General features: G+C 39.2%; 1 protein-coding gene across 1 annotated transcript in view; it reads left to right on the forward strand.

Annotated features, from left to right (window-relative positions):
- The window catches only part of TFAP2D (transcription factor AP-2 delta), a 49981-nt gene extending 43898 nt beyond the window's left edge, over positions 1–6083 (forward strand). Inside the window, exon 7 of the mRNA XM_013300619.3 lies at positions 4854–6083. Coding sequence (XP_013156073.1) covers positions 4854–5073 — 220 coding nt within the window. The 3' untranslated portion in view covers positions 5074–6083. The remainder of the gene's footprint in view (positions 1–4853) is intronic.
- Positions 6084–20371: the final 14288 nt, after the last annotated feature.

Raw genomic sequence — 20371 nt, forward strand, 5'->3', positions numbered from 1 at the left:
CAGATGGCCTCTTCCCCCCCACCCCCCACCCACCCACCTGCTGAGAGGGAATCTGTCTCTTTTGCTGCATGTCTTAGTTTCACCAGCCTGGGGTATGGAGGAGTCCTTGAGGTAGCTGCCAAACGAGAGTCCAAGCCTTCAGGCACACTTGGATCTTTTCACTTTTAAGTAAGGCCATCATTAAAACATGAGCAGCCATAACTGCATCGTAGTGCTGGGCAGAATCGCAGGCAGGTCTGAACGTCCTTAAGCATACAGATTTATAATATGTTGGCCTGATATTCGTCACCTTCTTTCTGCAGCTCTCCATGCACAGTACCAAACCCGGAAATTTTAGCCTCACTTTTCAGAACAATAAAGTTTGTTTCTAGGAGTTGCAATAAGGTACACTACAAGGCTGAGAATACTCAGAAGACTCCATTATGAAACCGTTGTTGAATTGCACACTTTTAAACCCAAATGAAAATATAATGAAAGCAAGTTGTTTCATAGGTGTGGAGCGTACCGAAAATGAACCAATTTCAGTGGGAGCTCAGTCAGCCTGAAAAATCAGGCAACTAAATTTGTTTCAGGAAACACATTTGAATATTTTGCCATTAATCTTCTGTCTGTCATGTCTGATTTAAATGTAAAATCAGATTTTCTCCCCAACTTGAAACTTACTTTCATCAGCAAAGGGAAATTACCCAACTTGCTTAGATTTTTCAAAGACTTCAACGTGTAGAGAAATAAAGTCCACCAAAATTAGGGCAAAGGGGAATTACCTGATAAAAACATAACATAAAGTAGAAGATAACATCTCTTGGCCTTTTTATGCTCATTACATAAAGCTAGGCTAAAAAAATACGCCCTCACAGGAGCACAGCAAGGAGGCCTGGTCAGAAATTTTCCATAAAATGGTTTCTCTTAATAAGTTTCTTGAGAAAATTAATAGGCTCTGCATATACCCATCTGTGGAAAAGAATATATTCATCAGGAACTGAGAGTTGCCATGAGACTCTGCAGCATCATTTCAATGAAAAAGAGTTGCCTTTTTTATAAGAAATATGTTATCTTCAAAAAAACTGCCATATTTTATGATTAGTGGAACATAAGAGGCTAAACTGTAAAGGTGATAGACCCCTAATCCACCCCACAAAATCCTTTTCCTATGAATACTAGTTTTCAGACTAGAAGTTTAAGATTCTGCTCAGGATAAAATACTTTTTTTTCTTTTTCAATATGTTTGTTTCAATATAGTATGTTTCAATATAAGATCGATGTCCAAGCTTCTCATGTAGTCAAGGGAGATCTAGGAGAAGATATAGCTGAGTAAACAGTAGCATGCAACATCTTCTTAGATGCTATGATGTATACCATCAGTCCATTGCTGCTTTAAAAGGCTGCTGTTCCCCTGTAAACCCTCTGTGTTACCTGCTCACCTGACACAGATATCTTACTATAAGACATCTGAAACAGCACCAGAAACATTTTTATTCCCCTTGCGGGACCCCACAGCGTAACCAGAAGAATGGTGCAGCTTACCATAAAGGAGACACATCCACTTTGTGTATAAATCGTTGTCCAGACTTCTCTGACCACACTGAACAAAGCCCCAGGGCTCCATTCAGTTGCCTAAACATCGACATCTAGGGATATGTGAGATACTCAAGGGTAACATGCCTGGCATCAAAATACCTGGAAGCAAGGTGGACTTCAGTCCTATATTGTAACTAGCAAATCTGTGCAGATGTTTCAGATGTCATAGGACATCTCAAATCACTGTAGACCCTTACAGGTAAGAAAGTGCCTGAAGTCCCTTTTGATGGTAATGGGAGCTTAGGCACCTTTGATGTACACACCTTCAAGCTCTTATCTATGTTTATGTACCTTAATATCAGATTTTGCCCCATTTGGTATTTTCTACAGTCTTGCTCAGCATTTTAGAACACTAAAGTTTTCTACCCTTGTTTCTAGTCCTACAGATCATTTCTGAGGTGATCTCTGTAAGTGTTCACTGTAGTATTCCCACTTTCCTCTTCGGGGTGCACTGAGCTATCAAATGGACACAGTACTATTCCTTCTGCTCAGGAGTCGGAAGGTTCAAAGAGAGCAGGCTGGAAGATTGATTTTCTGTTCAATCCTCTGTTAAACTTACTATTTACATCTACTTGAAATGAATGATTCTAGATGTTGCCAACTTTTAAAATAGATAAAGTAGTTTCTTCTGCATGCAAGATCATAAATATATGTCTCGGTATAGTCTGTTCCCCAAATTGAGACCCAGAAGACCACACAAGCAGTGTAAAAATCATAAGATATTATAATTAGTAATGATACATTTGAATTTTCCTTTTTTTGCTTTCTGTTATTGTAAGCTCCATCACATTTTCATTTCTCTGGAGTTATGAAGACTAGAAATTATCATAAAATGCAACACAAAATCTCAGAATCACCTGACTCCTAAAAGGACTTGAAAAGGCTAAAAATACTCTTACCTATATGCTATTGCTGATCTTGTTTTTACTATTTTACTATTAAAAAATTACTTAAGATGTTGATCTTTATTTTCCTAGTATGCTAGGCATTTAGGAAAAAAATGAATAAAGCAAGGTAAGTTTACTTCTTTTTAATGCCAAATGAAAAAGATGCAGATATTACTACAAGTCCAAACTTCAAGAGTCCAAATTTAAGTCATGTGCTATTATTAATTGATGTCTGCAAAATAGTCCTTGTAAATATTTAATTATCATTTTCCTCTCATTACTGACTGGAGCTAAACATAAATTCCTGCTTTGAAAAGTGCCTGGAGACTGGTGGATAAACATTCTAAAAGCCAGTTATTTGTTAATAGCCTTTGGGAGACCTTTTATAAAAGACTGGGCCACTCCCAGTCTCAAATGGGGAGATATTTCCAAACTTAGCTCTCGTATTGGTTAGGACTCCTGTACATTTGGTGTCTTCCCTAGGACACCAGCTTTCCTAGCAAACAGGGCTCCCATGCCCAGCAGACAGAAAGATCACCCTAAAAGGTATCTCGGAGCCATTTCTATACTGTTTTTTTGTATATACATACTTCCAGCACCCTAGCAATTGTCCATGTCCTGTATAACCTCTTTTCCCTTGGTTCTTACTTTTTCATTTTTTTTCTAAAATAGCTGGAAAGACTGAGAAGCCAAAGAGCAGAGGAGAGGGGTTCTTGCAGAAGTGAAATGTTCCCATTTCTAACCTATGTGTGGGTCTGCATTAGATCAGGGTTTACTGATGTGGTGCCTAAGACACCCAGAGAGTTACCACAGGAACAAGATCTTATAGGTCATGGGATGGAAATATTATTTTTTTTTTTGTCAGAATCACTGTAATGTGGTTTGGTGGGGTTTTTTTCCCCCTCACCCAAACCAAAATAAGATACTGATTTCTCAGATATGTCCACAACCGCAAATCAGCTTCTGTTCCTCTTGTCTTCTTTCTGCCCTGAGCAGGATTGAGATAACTGAAACCAGTCTTTTAAAAACTGCAATGACATTTCAACCTTTGTAATAATTTTTCATCTATGTTTCTAAATGAAAAGTAAAAATCTGGAGGATTTGGATGTTGCTTTTTTTCACTTACCACTTCTCAAAATGAGCCATTATAATGACGAGAATAACTTGGTTGCCCATACTAAGATGTCTAGTACGACTTGAGTTTCCCTGGCCCTCACATGAACATCTTACGCTGTTCACATATGTAGACAAATAAGGCTGAAGTCGATTGCCTAAAAACTGGTCCCTAGTGCCATTTCTAATACCCTAAGGTAGCTGAGACATCCTTACAGAGACAGTATCTAAGAGGTGGGACCTGTAGGAATCCTGCACACTTCTGGATCTGCAGGTGGAACCCAGGCTGGATACCCAAAACATCTCAAATGGCTAGATATGTATGTGTGCACTGAAATGCTACTCTAAAGTGAGATGAAATTAACCCACTATAGCTCTGACAGGCAACTGCATCAATACATCGTTTCAGCAGCTGTTAAGTGGGGAGCACCACTGAAATTCAACTACTTTACAGTGCAGAAAAACAGTAAGAAAAATTAATCTTAAAAAAACACCTGATTTGGGTGAAAGGTGCAATAGGGTGAATCTATACGAGCAAATACAACACCACCAGGGTAACGTGGTTGGAACTTGGTTGTTTTTACTGTTATTTGGTTAGTATGGTCTGTGAATTTAGCCTGGCTAACTAGCCTTATCTGAAACATTGTCTGGGCGTTAGCAGTGGCCCGGGACTATTCCCAACAGGCAGTTCCGATTTCACCTTGTTGGATGCTGAGGGAGCTTAGCAGCACAGATATGGCCAAACCATGCCAATTGTGCTAAGGTTCAGAGATTGCACCCTTGGCATTGCTTAATTTCCTAGTACAGATGCAGTCATATACCCACGTAGAATAACCAGGTCTTGTTCAAGAGTCTGATCTAGAAGAGTGAACAAACCACAGAGAACTGGTTTTATTTACCTGAGAAGGGGGGAACCAAATCTTCTGGGACTGGAAAAAGTAGCAGTGCTGGAGAGCCTAGGGCACAGATCCTCTCTGGGCATCTCTGAAGTCAACAACAGTGTGTCAATCTGCATCAACCAAGGATCTGTCCCACAGTGTTTCAGAACTGAGACTCCTACAAAGCCAGCCTTTGAAGCTCTATGGAGTCTGCTCTTCGGCTCTACTCTTTTCTTTTCTGTTTCTCCCATAGGTAATAAATAGTTTAGGGAGCAAATCTTGAATTTCACTATAGAAAAATGAGTATACTGTAAACTCTTCGATGTATGAGAGTGCATTTATATTTATGTGTGTGTGTGTATTTCTTTTTCTTTTTCTGTCTCCTTCCCATTTGTAGTTTGATCACTCATGGTTTTGGAACTCCTGCAATATGTGCTGCCCTAAGCACTTTCCAAACTGTTCTCAGTGAAATGCTGAACTACTTGGAAAAGCACACATCGCACAAAAACGGAGGAGCGGCGGAATCCGGCCAAGGACACGCCAACGCGGAGAAAGCCCCCCTGCGGAAAACTTCAGAGGCTGCTGTGAAAGAGGGCAAAACAGAAAAGACAGACTAGCTACATCAAACAGAATCTATTTCAAGAGTCTTGCTGCTGATATTTTTTTTAAATATATATATCATTGAGGGCAATTTATCTCCAGTGGACCAAATCCAAAAAAAGGGGGAAAAAAAGAAAGAAAAAAAAAAGAAAAAATCAGAAAAAGAAAATAAAAAAGACAAAGATTGAGAGAGAAAGAGGCAGCGTGAGAGAGGAAAGTATTCAACCTTAAGAACAGCAGTGTACAGTAATTGTGTGATGAAATTGTCACTTTTTTTAAATTTATGTTGCTCTAAACTACTTTTTCGTGCACGTAGTATTTGATTGTTCTGAATGATACACTAACACTGTTTTTTATAAGCACTTCTGGACTTGGCTGAGGTGGCACATGAAATCTGAAGCACTTTCTTCTCCAGCAGCAGAGTTAGGGCCAGTCTGTCGGTTGCCGGACACGCAGTTCCAGCATCCTGACTTTGCTTGCATGCTGGATAGATTTAAAGAAGGGCTTCCTCGGATCCATCGGAAATGCCTGATCTACTCACCATTGGGAAAACTATATGGAAAACTGGCAAAAGAGGAATTCTTGGGTCGTGGGACAAATGAACCATTCAGTGTTGGGGGCTGCTCATCCCCATATGGGAATGTACAATAAAGCTGCACTGGAATGAGGCCAGAACCTGTTGGGAATCTGTCCTGACCATTCAAGCAGCAGCCATGGTGTCTTGTGAAAGAGCATGGCAAACTAAAATGAAAAAAACCTTGATAGTTTCAATAAGAGCCCTGATCCCTCTGTGAACTTCAGATTAACTGACAGCACAGGCTTCTATCCTCTATCTTCTCAGCCCCTGGTCCCACAGCACTGCAGTCTGCTGTACCTGGGTCTCTGTTCAACAGGATCAATGCAGGCAATTGGAGTCACCTTTTGTGTTGTGTTGATTTTATGATGCTTTCTTTTCTTCAACAGCTTGTTTCTGCAGCTTTATTGTCTTTAGAAATCCAGCTGAGGTGCAGAGGTCTAACAGAATCCACTCACTTACCAAAAAGAAAAGAAAAGAAAAACAAATGACAAATAAGACAGATTGGCGTAGTCCACAGCATTTAAGTGGTAATAACCTTGCTAATGTACTTTTGAAACATTTTACCATCTGCCACACATCCTCACACAGAAAACATTGGAAGCATAGTTTGAGCTCAAGCCTCTTTGAGTCAAGAGTCTTCTTCCAGCCATGTTCTAACTTCTTCTTCAAGACTTTTATTACATTCCCTTTCTTGTTTCTCTGACATCAATTTACTGAGAAACTTAGGAAGGATTGGAATTACAGGGTGGGGTTATGTTGGCCATCTAAACTTCCTTTTAAGATCAGCAGAACCAGACCTTTTCTTCCAAGGGACAATTCATGTCTTTCTAAGGTAGGAAATAATATAGTTGTCTACGTGTAAGTGTTTAGAGCCATTTGAGATGTTTCAGGGTATCTAAGACAGACGCAGAGTTTTGGCAGATAGGACATGAAACCTAGAAGAGAACTAGACTCACCTGGAGGATCCCAGAAGACAGCAATAGAGACCTATGAGTGGCCACTTGACTTGCACACCAAGTGTCTAGGATGGGTGCAAGGGATCATCTGGAAGTGCCTGTCATTCTTCACAGATAATAGTTGGAACATAATGGTGGCGTTTTTGCATTGCACGTGACTACAACTGGCTTAATCACCCTCCTCTCCCTATAATCAGGAGAGAGAAAAAGGCACTCACAGTATGCAGTTTATCTCACCTCAAAGTAACAATGAATCATGCCCTGGAAGTGTGTGCTTTTCTCAGCTAGGTATAAAGGAAGCCAAGGATAAAAGCGTTCATACACGTGTCTACATAGTAGCTTTCTAGAACTGGTTAGCATGTATTACATCTCGGATGACCAGCTCTAGGATAAACCTAGGGACTATGACATATATCCAAGGGCATTTGCAGCCATGATGTAAGGAGTCAAACTGAATTGACAAGATCAGCCTCGCCTTTCAAATGTAAGGAAGAAAACAGAGTGAATATGGCATGATGCTGTTCCTCTTGAGGTCAGTAAGGCAATTGCCAACATGGTGAGAAAAATACACTAGGAACTAATGAGTCCCTATTTGTTTGCATAAAAAAATCTGGGGGGGGGGGGGGAATCCTATGATTTTGCCCAGATTTGTCTTTGCTTGTGGTAGGTATATAACTTAAGATACCTACTTTAATGCTATCTATGCACCCTCTATGCATTGAGGGAAACAGGTGTATCTCCATGGGACTCCACCTCCTTAACATACTAAGATCAGCTAAGTGCCTAACAGAACTTAAACTCTGCTCAATGAATTTTTCACTCCAGCATCTCTGGAGAAGTGCCAAAATCAAATGAATGATCCTCAGAGATGTCTTCAACAGAAACATTGTGGAACTGTTCTAGAACACTAAATACTTCAATGTGAAAGTAGTAACCATGATTACAACTGAAAAGGAAACTTTTTCTGCTGCTTCTATTGCCCAAATTGAGAGAGAGAAAAGGAGGAGGGGGACAGATTATATGTCTGGCTGTGTCAGATACACAGATTTACCATGTGAAAATGTACTGTAAAGCAATTTGATTGTGGTCTTCTGCTCCAAGATGTGGATAAATTTAAATTAGATTTTGATGGAGGGGAAAAAAGAGCAGAAAAAAAATGTTTAAAATCCTTTTCAATTTTCTTCGCTAAATTATCAACCTTCTGCAGAAGGAGGAATGACTGGCTGGGTAGATTATTCTGTGAAACTGTTGAGAAAGCTGCATTTTATCACAATCAAATTCAAATGTCTGATATTGGAAATAATATGTATACAGCATTATTTGAAACATTTTCCTATTCAGGATATGGTCCAAGGTCCCAATAGTTTATTTAAGGACTTGCATCTTTCATTGTTACATAATCACTATAAGCCTCTGTTCTGCAGAAAACAAAGTTTTGACTTGGATTGCCCTTTAATCTATTAATATTAATAAACCTGAGCACTCTTGAAGCCCCAAAACTTCCAGGTTTTGACTTAATGACCCCTACATATACCTATCAAAGTCAAGTTCAATCCAGATCTGATTCAACCTGATTGACTGCTCTATTTTCTTACCATTAAGAGGCTACCTGCATTTACATCCCAAACATTCTGGGTTTTCTTTTAACACGTATCAAGAGCAAAATTATTTTTAAAAGGTAGCTGCAAGTTTGCTGACATTCACAGGCTCTCTGGGTTTTATTTGTAATTGTACTCAATAATTTTATTGAAAGGAAAAAGTAATTATTACTGCCTTTTCTGCTGAACTAGTTATCAGAGCCGTTCGGTGTCAAAATGCCTTTGTTTTTTCAAATTGGAACTTTCAGTGGGGTTTTAAGCAATGAATTCACTGTTGTTCCTATTAAAATCTCAGCCTAAGTTCTCATCCGCTTATATCTGCACAATGTTCCCATATTGTCTTTTTTTTTTAATCATTTTATTACTCCTCATCTCTATGGAAATGTTGCCATCTAAAAACACATTCATGAATTAGATCAGCCTGAAGGAAGGGCATGGTTTGAAGTTAGTGGGTGCTCTTTGGTAACAAATTCTAGTAAATCTGTACCTTTTTGACTTTAAAAATAACCTAATGTGGGGAAAAAAAAAAAAAAAGTTCTTTCTTTGATCTATCATGGAATTGTTTATTGCATTCAGGTCAAAAACATCAAAGGGGTACAGAAAAGTGTCCAAACTTTTGTGGGAAGGGCAATGAATTCCCATTACTTTTGAAACCCCCAAAAACAGATTCATAGCTCAAGTGCTGTCTGAGTGTTTGGATCCTATTTGTACTTCAGCCCACTGCTCAGCTTTGTATGCACTACACCTTTCCCACCACAAATCTCAAAACACTTGCAGAAGGTCTCTGAACTTATTTCTTGTATTAAGCCCTGACACATTTGACTCACAAAGATCAGCTGTTGATACTTGGGTTTATTAGCAAATTACTCATAAAGTAAACACACTGACTAACCACATGCCTTTCTTTCTAGAGCAAGGTGTTACTCATTGTGAGTACAAACAGCTCATGTGTTGACTAAGCTTAGAAGGTAAGTCTCTAGCAGAGCCAGGAGTGACATTCTCACCTCCAACCTCTGCCCTAAGATTTGGATATCTGTTTATATAGCCCTCCATTAGTACCATTACGTGGCAGAGATGTGTAGCAAAGGGAGAGTTTTATGCAGATGATGAGAACTGGAACAGCATTCAAATGGCCTGTAAAGGGGAGTGAACCACAGACAAGCAGTGATGACCCTGCCACCTACAACTGAAGACTGTCAAGAATTTTGTCCTTCATGCTGCCATCTTAAGCCCTATAGCTCCTTCCAGGTATCATTCTGTTGCCTTGGAGAACTGGCACAAGGGGTGAATTTGGACCTTTAATTTACTGCTTTTTAAAGCTAAACTCCAACATTCATTGGGAAAAGACTTCAGCTCTCCAAATCAACAAGGAATCTGCTCTTTGAAGCTTCTCTTTACCTTATCCTAGAAACAAAAGAATCTGCTACAAAGCAGGCACAATGTATAGTCCTTCCAAATCCTGGACCTCTGTGTAAATATTTCCCCAGCTCATCTCTTCCTTTGAACGTGACTCAGTGGCACAGCTGCGGCTCACAACTTTGCAGCAAGGCTCAAGAAGGGCTGGTTTACTGTCCTAAGAGCCCATTTCTCTAACTTTTTGTTTGTTTGTTTGTTTGTTTGTTTGTTTTCTAATACCAACAAGCAGTTTTGGTCTTAGATGTCTTAGGTATCCAAAAGGGCTGCTGATGAATTCCAAGATAATTTTACTTTCATTTTTCCTTTGGAGAGGTAGTTCTGCTGCTCTAATTCTTTATTTTTAAGGACAAGAAAAAACAGCATAAATAGAAGACACAAGCCTGCAATACAAGGAAGAATTAATAAACATAACTATACAGGAACTGTATAAAAATATCCTCTGCCCTCATTACAGGTTCCACAAGACTTCAAGTACAGCTGTGTGGGGAATGGGGGAGGAAGATAAAGTCATTTTCCTTTGCCAGGTGAAGGTCATTTGGAGAAGTCTGATCTTTTTTTTTGCTATTCTTTCCTTTCCTTTATTTTGTACAATTAATTCTGTTCTGTACAGCAGCTGTTGTGATTGTATTTAAATGTGAGTGCGCACTTGGTCACCAACAAACAATGTCCTATATATTGGTTTAGGGGTTTGGTTTGGTTTGGTTGGGTTTTTTTCCTTCCACTTAATTTAACTTAATTTATAATTCAGTGGTGAAAAACATAATCTTTTATATTTCTATTTCGTATACAAGCTACCTGTTTTACATGAGTCTATGAAGATAATGACCACATTTGATCAAACATTTCACGGCAATAAAATCTATGTTGATTTAACCCTGATTTGTCTGGTGCTTGAAAATAATTTCCATCTCTGGATAAATAAAAACAATCAAACCTGTCTATGACATTATAGGACTTAGAACTTCCACCCAATAGATAAGACATACAAAGCAGAGGAACAACAATAATACTATTCCCATATTCCAGAGAGAAAATCAGTTTATACAGAGATTAAAGGTAGGATTTATCTCATCTAACTGTAATTATATTAAATAGTTATCTCATCTAAAATCTGCTAACCAGATTTAATGCTTGTTATGTCAAGAGAAAGATATAATGCCAGGCAATTTGTACTGTACGAAAGCAGGAATCCAAGCTAGTTGGGATTATTTACATAGATTAGTCTCTCTCAATTGACCACAGGGGCAAAAGTGATAGGAATGCTAGTCCCTATCCATTGACAACAGACACAACCTAGAAAATTTTAAAAACCTGTATAATTAGTATTTAGATGACCAGATTAAATCGATGTGTATGCCCTCAGAAGTGCCTTGCCCATGATTGCATAGAAGGGCTGTGACAATGCTAGCAATCAAGTCTGCATCTCCGCAGTCTCAAACTAGTTCTTTAAACTTCTCCCTGAAAGCTTACAGTAGTTCATTTCCAAGGTTAATTGCCAACACTGGATTTTAATCCCAGTGTTGTGGCACAAGGTTTGACTCTTTCCAGGCAGAAACAACAAGAATAAAAAAAAAAGTATTTAGCATCCTCTTTCAGGTATGACTTGCAGCCACTCTAGCTTAGATGTTTAGCCAAACTTTCCAAAACAAATGGATCTGAAAATTTTTACTGAAAAAAAAAAAAAACAACATTATTTTTTAAAGCAATTTCCTGGACTTACTCAGTTGCAAAACTGTTAGGGAACCTGATGTCAACCCTTCATTCTATGTTGTTTCATTCAGAAATTACTTTATGAGCAATTCTAGACAATGACACACCAAGGGCAAAGCTGCAATGGCAGAAACTTCAGAAAGATTTCAGGTGAAAAGGGCAATGGTTTGGGAGGCAGTTCCTACATGCTTAAACTTGGTTTACCCAACCCCCACCTCTGTTCCCTAACAAATGAACTCTCAACAATTAGTATTACCCCTCTAATCTTCTGGAAAATACAATTTCCCAGGTGCTACAGTGAATTCCTCTGATCAGTTCTGTATGTGCTCTTCCCCAAAGTCAGAGGAAACACAACTGTGACAAACTCATCAGTATTTTAAATACAGTCACATGAGAGGTTGCCTCTCCTATCTCTCTTCACTTTGGTGTGTAAATTTCCCACTTGCTCCATTAAAACAAAAAGAAGACAAACCCGCTGAGATTTGCAGAAGTACAGTGTCAAAATACATGTCAATGTGCACAAGTAGCCTCTAATTTGTAGACACTGCAACATATAAAATGATTAAAAAGAAGAAGTAATAGGGGGAAAAAATCCATCTCGATCAGATTTTATATGCAAACTGCATAGAGAGAGCTTGGGCAAATCTGCATTCAAAGTAAGTGACCAGGCCAAAAAGGGACCAAATCTGTAAAATGCTGGGTGTCCTGAACTCCCAGAATTAGCAGAATTGATGAAATATGTGTAGTAACATTTGTCCATGTGTCCAACAACAGAACTCCCACTTACATTAGAGAGGCTGAGTGTTCACTTATATTTGGCTGGAAAACACAGTTTAGTTTCTAGGTAGGCACCAAAAGCCAAATCTAACAAAATGTTTGGCTTCCTAACTGCTATTCAGGTTCACCTTCCTGTGGAAAAGACATGAACAAGAGATTATTGAGAACGTCAAGCTTTAATAGAAAGGGCATTATGCTCTTGGCAAAGTTCATGTTGTGTTTTTTTAATGGAAATATATTTGAATTATAAATGGAGTTCCCGAAGCAACTCAAAATGTCAAGCTTTTGGAGAAAGGACTACTAGGATTACACCACAGCATGAGGCAGAGATCTGCTCATTTAGGATCTAGCACACCAGGCAGACCCACACAAAGACAATCAAGACATAGTTTGCTGTCATTTCATACCGACAGACACAACAGAGGCATGAATCAATCACCCACATACAAACATCAAGTGACATGTTAGACAGCCCCGTCTATCCTGCCGGGCTTCCCACTGCTTCTCCAGAAGGATCAAGGTCTCACAACTTCACTATATCTGTGAAGTTACACACGTAGTCATCTGCTGCCATTTCAGCAGCCCAGGAACACTCTGCTTGGTATCCATCTGCCAGTTCAGAATAGAATGGGCTTCCCACAGATCCTTGTGGATCCATCTTAGCAATGTATATAAATACCTGATGGGAGGCGGGGTGGGGAAGTAAACAAGACAGAGCCAGACTCTGCTCTAGTAATGTCCAGTGACAGCACAAGAGGTGATGGGCACAAATTGGAACACAAGAAACCCCACCAAAACATATGAAAAGTATTTTTACTGTGAATTTATCTGAACTCTGGACTAAGTGGCCCAGAGAGGTTGGTGGAGTCTCCATCTTTGAAGATACTCAGAGGCTGACAAGACATGGCCCTGAGGAACGTGCTCAAGATGACACTCTTAGGTAGGGCAGATGGATTGTGGAGTCTCCATCCTTGAAGATACTCAGAGGCTGACAAGACATGGCCCTGAGGAACGTGCTGAAGATGACAGTAGGGCAGATGGACTGAATGACCTTGAGTCACCCTTTCCAATGTTAACTAGTCTGTGATTCTGTGAACCCTTTGGGCTCAGTCCAGTTGACCACACACATGACCTAACAGCTTTTGAGATAAATAAGGTATCCTGCCCAGCCTGTATGCACTTGTGTGGAGATGATGTGTTACATTTTCCAGTCTCACTCTGATTCCTTAGATACTCTAGTCCATAAATACATAAAACTGTGAAAAGAGCAGCTGCCTTGCATCTAGTTACATCTTGGTATCTGGGCCAATACAAGCCAATGTATTGGTGGCACATACACAAAAACTTTATCACCTTATAAAACTCAACTTCTGCATCTAAAGCCTTGGACTGGACATGTAATGGCAAGAGGATGAGTCCTGTTACTGTTATGACCTAGAGCTATCTAGTTTTCACGGGGGGGAGGTTGTTAATTAATGCGTTTAACACAAATGTTAATGAACCACTGAGCTTTTGCCAATTGATATACAGTGTGAAGTCAGTAATAAAACTACACAGAAAATTACAAATGGTCAATAGAGAGCATATTAGTGGAATTGGACTCTCTGTGAATAAACTGCTGGAAATATGCCAAGATACTATCTCCTTACTTGGAAAATCTGGATCTGGGAAATAAGTGGAGAAAATTTCCCTTGAAAGTTGCTTGTGATGTGAAAATAAAAATGAAAGGCAAACAAACAACCCTTTATTTACCAGCAAAAATAATGTTGCACAACGAACTAGGGGAAAATGCATCAGGAAAACAGCTTAAAAAGCAAAATAACAATTTTGATTCAGATTGAAAGGGATTAGGATGAAGGTTCTCACCCTTTACCACTATCAATGAAAACTGAAAGTAGAAATGCCATATGACAAAACCACTTTTGTAAACTGCATCAGAAGAATATAATGTTTCTGGCGGTACCAAGTGTTTTGAGTAAGCAAAAAATCCTCCATGCTTGCTTAATGAGCCCAGTATACCATGATAGCAAAAGAAGGTTCTGTGGATCCAGCCTTGTCATTTTGGAGCAGAATGAGGAGAGAAATGTGACTGACCTTTGCCTGTTTTATATTAATACCACAGCATTAGTTTTTAGTTCCCTTTAATCTGCCTTTCACTGAGCCCCTAAACATAACTACGACTTTGCACAGGTCTCTAAAATTAGACATAGAGGTCAGGTACCTATTTAGACCGGTTGTTTAGAGCATCTCCATTGACTGTAAAGGTAGACTAGTTTGACTAAATGCCTAACTTTTAAGTAGAAAGGAAGAAAAAAAAAGGAAAAAAATACTAAACTCACCTTCAGTTAAAGTTAGAGAAACTTTTCATCACCATTAGTTCAGCTCAGAATTGAATTGGTGTCCTTGAAGAAAGAGTTGTAGCAATCACAGCTGTGGTCCATCCTGTCCTGCGGTTTTACAGGTTCAATTCATCCAACAGACTGGACAATATTTTCAATTGGTTACTCAGCTGGCATTACAGCCTATGCTCCAGGTTCTCAGCTGTTATTAACCTGCTTAGCTAGGTTCAAGGTTGTTGTCTTAAGAATCAAATCACCTCAAAAAAGGTCATTGCAGAGACACATGCAAGATTCTACACATGAAGAGTGTTCCTCATGACAACCAACAAGCCCCTGGCAAAACTACACCAGAGGGAAACCAAGAAATCACAGATAAAGTTCTGAATCATTTGGTTGGTTGGTTGGTTGGTTGGTTGGGTTTTTTTGCTTGGACTGATCTCCAGTTCTGAGGAAAACTGTCATGGTCGTACCTGTACAATTCAACTTTAGCCACAAACCAGACAGCGAATGGTCCCTAGCCTGTGCTGGAAAGGTGTTTCCACCAAGTAACCAAGGAAGTGCTGGGTTCACTGCCATATGGTGTTTCCTGCCAGACACACAGGCAGCAGGACCAGATGATCTAGATGCTCTTTCAGCTATTTCAAGCAACAAAAACAACATTTGGGGCAGTGAATATATTTCAGCCTATATTTATTGGTACGTGTTTGCAGCTTAGACATCATCTTATTAACTGCCTGTCAGAATTTTTGCTGGATTCTATTCAGTACTCATTAATTTAGGACAGTAGGAGAAGGTTTTTTACTATCCAGTCTCAGCTGTTGTTAATAACTACTGGGTAGCCTCTCTCAGAAGTCTGTGAACTCAGCTTTCATAAGCAGCTTCTTGCCACTTACCTACTACTTTATAAAGTATATGATTACGTTTCATTATATAAAATGTTCCTATCAGTTATTTCTGATGCACAGATAATCTCAAAACCTTGTGCAAAGTATAGTAAAAGACAGCCTGTTCTGAGGAAGATTATTAAAAACTTTCCATAAAATATCTGCACATAATTTAGATCAGACAAACATGCTACTGCCACTGTCAACCAGGATAATGGTAAGAGGGCAAAATATGAAGCCAAAGCCAGAAGAAACCAATGACTTATCAGCTTTTGAAGAAAACTACACATCTGTTCTATTTTATAATGCTAAAGTAAGTGTTACAGAACTATGATATGGATCTCCTGTAGGTTCTATGTCATATCTGTCAGCTCCATATTTCAGGGTTTCTTGCCAGGATTGGAGAAAACCTCAATAAGCTAGACATACCCAGGCTCCAAGGTGTTCATGTGGAAGGCCACATCTACTGGAGCTGACCCTAAGATCAAGGTCCCACCTCACAGAGAAACTAAATGTGTATATTATTCAAGTGGAGACAATGATCGTCAAGCAAGATGATCTGTTAAAAGACTAATCTAAAAATTAAAATAGTAATAGCAGCAGTAGTAGTAATATACCAGGAAGACTATGGCCAATGTGTTTATATACAAAAATGCTAAAAGATTTCTTCTAATGATGAGGGATGAGAAACAAAAGTCTGATTTGCTAAATAACATTTAAAGATAATAATATAATGTGTGTCTATTATTTACAACGGGGGACAATGGGCTTTCTTTTACCTCCTTTAAATGCCAGTTCAAAGACAACCTCCTAGTTTCTTCCTTTCACCTAGATACAGAATACACCAAAAGAGAGATAATTCCTTTTATTTTCCAATATCACACTGCATCCTTGACTTCTGGTACTCAGTACCTTGGGGCTATTTTAGTGACCCTGTGCGGCCTTTACTTGAGTCAGTAACAAAACCCACGTTGACTTCAATAGTGCCAGGATTAATTCCAGACACCTCTGTTTATTAGCAATATTTTTACCCCTTATTCTGTAGGATTTCTTCTTGTACTCCCCACAAATGTGAAGTATGCAGACTCATACAGCCTGACTTTTTCCCTCCAAAAAGAGGTGGTTGCATCCAGACTGCACAATAGGAAAGGTCTCTGACATGTGCAACCCCATTTTCCCCCATGCTTGGGAGACTTCTATTTAGCCCAAGCCAAAATTTTGCCATGAGCTGTTCTGGCATTGTAAGAGATTACAAGGCAGTGCTCAAGCTGTTTACTGTCTTAATAGCCCTTCATGATTCCCCAAAATTCCCATTCTCAAAAGTGATGACCACAAAACTGGATTCTCTTCAGCCCCTGAAACCCACATGTGGATTCAATATCTCCCACCTCACCAAAAACCTGTCCTACAACCACACTGTATGACCACAACACTGAGCAGCACTCAGCCTCCTTCCAGGAGGAATACGGTGTTTCCCAATCATCCATATATAATTACTGATCCACCAATTTCCATTTGTAGCACTTGTACATTCAGATGTGTGTTATCCACGCAGAGTTTTCATGAGGGCTTATTTCTGTATTTCACTTTTTGCTCTGCAGACAATATGTAAGATCAGTATAAGTGATTATTCTGATTTCAAATCCATGCTGAGGGGCCAAGGAATGGAAATGTTCCACAGTCTTCCAGGTGGTATGTTTTTTTTCCTTACATCTAACACCTGTTTTCAGTACTCCATTTGAAATCATGGAAAGCCATGTTTGCATTTGACTTTTAGGGTCACAAAACTTGAAGAATAAGAAAAAAACCCTCCTGTTTGTTGTGTGATATTTTTCATTTTAAAGTTCTTAAAATTTCATTCAAAATTTCTTAAAAATAAGAACAAGAGGATAACTTCATCTGTGGTTGCTCATTATATTAGAATATGACAATTTGAGAAGTTTTCAAAGAAATGATCAGCTGTCTGAAAAATAAGTCTTTCTTTGTTTATAATTTGTTGAAACACAGAAGCTAATTCGGTCCTAAAATTTTAAAAATATTAACTGAAAAATCCACATAAATAAATGCTTAACAGAATCCACATAAATAAATGCTTAACAGTCTGGTATCAGTTCTGTTCCCCCTAATGGATTATCTGACTGAGGACTCAATTAATGAAAAAAATTAAAGGAGGATAATATAATTAATACTAATCGATATGATTAGTAGCTGTCAAATGAACTTGTTTTTCTTCCTTTTAATGAGATTATAAATTTGATTGACTTCTAGAACACATTTAACTTGCAACCACAGGGATGTTGATTACAATTACAACAATTAGGCAAAATGCTAAATGCATTAAATGGATCTAAAGTTATCTATTTGAACCTGAAATGGACGTAGCCTAATAGAGTTTCAAGTTTCAGTTCCTGCCCTGACATTAGTTTATATTCTCATCAATGAGAGTGTATAACATCACTGATGATAACATCTGTAAGTGGCTGAAAGATCATGGGAAAATCGAAAAGGAAAAATGTACCATGACCTGGATTGTTCAAGAAGCTGGATGTCAGCAAACAGCTTATTAATAGAGGGAAAACAAATTTGTATACCTAAGAAGAAAATACGTATCTTTTCCCTATGAGATGGTGGAGTCTGCTCTGGAAAGTGGTGACTCTGAAAGAAAATTGTTGGTCATAGGTGACAATCCACTAAGTATGAGCTTGAACTTGAGGGTAGAAGGGCAAGAGTGTCTTGTGTCTAAATAAACCAAAGGATATATAATGTACTTATTCATGAAGGTCATGTGGCATCTGCCACAGATGTGAAGTGATGGCAGGTGGAACATCATGCTCCTTTCTGATCTGTCCCTTTCAAGAAAGATGTTGGTAAACTGGACAAAGTGACATCAATGATGTCACGCCAAAGCATTGCCTGAAGCTTTGCAGAAAATGACCTAGGGCTCCTGGTAGACACCAAGTTGGAGGTCAGCCAACAATGTGCTCTTCCCACAAAAGTGGCAAAATGGTATCCTGGGCCACCTTAGGAGGAGTGTTGGAAGCAGGTGGGAGATGATCCTTCCCTTCTACTCAGCATGGGTAAGATCACACCTGGAGTGCTGTGTCCAGTTCTGGGCTCCCCAGTCCAAAACAGACATGAACATACTGGAGAGAGTCCAATGAAGGGCCACTGAGATGAGTCTGGAGTATCTCCCATGGGGAAATGCTGAAAGGGTTGTGACAGTTCAGCCTGGAGAAGAGAAGTCTCTGAGGGGGATCATATCAATGTATATAAATACCTGAAGGGAGGGTGCAAGGAGGATGGATCCAGGCTCTTTTCAGTGGTGCCCAGTGTCAGGACCAGAGGCCATGGGCACACACAGCAGGTTCCCTCTGGATGTCAGGAAACACTTTTTTTCTGTGGGGGTGGCCAAGCACTGGCACAGGTTGTCCGGGAAGGTTGTGTAGTTTCCCTCTCTGACGACATTCAGAAGTCATCTGGACATGGTCCTGAGCAGCTGGGTCTTAGTGGCCCTGCATGAGGAGATGACCTCCAAAAGTCCCTTCCAATTTCAACCATTCCTGGATTCTGTGATTCTTTGAAGTATAAAATAATCTATCATATAATAAAAGACACAACAAGCTTAATTTATTCATCTTAATGACAAGGTGATGCAGAGAACTGAAAAGGGTTTACAGATACACCCAGCCAGAAGATTTTACTGGTTTAAGATTCAAGTTCAAGAAAACCCAGAACAGGAAAACAGATTTGTATCTTTATCAGAGATAGTGATTAAGAAAGGAACAATTAGTTAAGTTAGGCAAAGATTTTACATCCATGGCTTTAAAAAGTAAAACCAAGGCAGTATTATTAATTCTTCTACAAGGTACACTCCAGCTCATTCAAGTTAATCCACGGAGATTTTCTGGCCCGTGCTCTGCAGTTAGTTACATTAACTGAGCAATTGCAGCTTTTGTTTCCATGAAGCTGTGACTGTCCCCCACTTCCTGGTCTATCTGTGGGTATTTTCATGACTTACACAAGACAGATTGGCTGCTCTACTTTATACTAATTCCATATTCAGAAAATGCACAAATTGAAACCCCTAGGGAATGAGAGAAGCTGACCAAACAGGCGTCGCCATTCATCTGCACAAGAGATCCTACAGAGGGATTTTGATGCACCAGGGAACTTTGCTGAATGCTGTTCTTGCTGCTGCAACATTGATCCTTTTATTTTTTGTCAGCCAACCATCTTCCTGATGTTCACACCTCTAGGATGTGATCCGGTTCCTTTTAATTAATTGTGTGATAAGGGCTGATGATTAAAAGAGAACAAGGCAAGCCAGAACAGAGCTGCGGTAAAGAATCTGGTCTGGCCCAAGGTCATGCACATGGGAGCAATACAAGGAGGGCTGGGAGAGGGAACCATTCTGAATTCCAGTCACCTCTCCACTACACGGATTAAGGTCCCTTCTTTTACATCCCATGTGTTTTAAAGGATATTTCTGGGTTATGTTTTCATTGAAGTCTAACAGATTCATCATAAACTTAGAAACAACCCTAGTTATCAGATTTAAATATATACATTGATATATATGTCTTAAAACATGTTGAAACAAGGTTGGTCATTCAGGGAATGGTGAAACTGCTCTTCTGATTTCATCAGGTGATAAAACTCAGCCCCTGAAACAAAAGTAGGTGGAAACTTTTAATTTTATAGTTGAAGGTGAAAATTACCATGTGGAACTTCAGTAATGAAGACCAGGGTTGGCAAAATGGAGCAGTGATTCTGTGAGCCTTTTTTTATGGAACACTATTATTACCTTTTTGGGAAGGTATTCTGAAACAAATCTGATTACCAAAGTGTGGGTACTTGAAAGTTTTTGCAACATAGGTTCCCTTCTGGTAGCCAAATCAAATGATTAGACATTAATTTCAAAACTCCAGGTGGGAGAGAGGCTAAAATTTGAATTTTCAACTTTCTTATTTTGATGTTGGAGGACAAAATGTTTAATTTCAGAGCTATTAAAATGATTCATTTACACCTGCTCATTCCCATGCCCTTTAGGAAGGAAAC

This window comes from Falco peregrinus, chromosome 7 (assembly GCF_023634155.1).
Source record: "Falco peregrinus isolate bFalPer1 chromosome 7, bFalPer1.pri, whole genome shotgun sequence".
In the NCBI taxonomy this organism is placed as follows: Eukaryota; Metazoa; Chordata; class Aves; order Falconiformes; family Falconidae; genus Falco; species Falco peregrinus.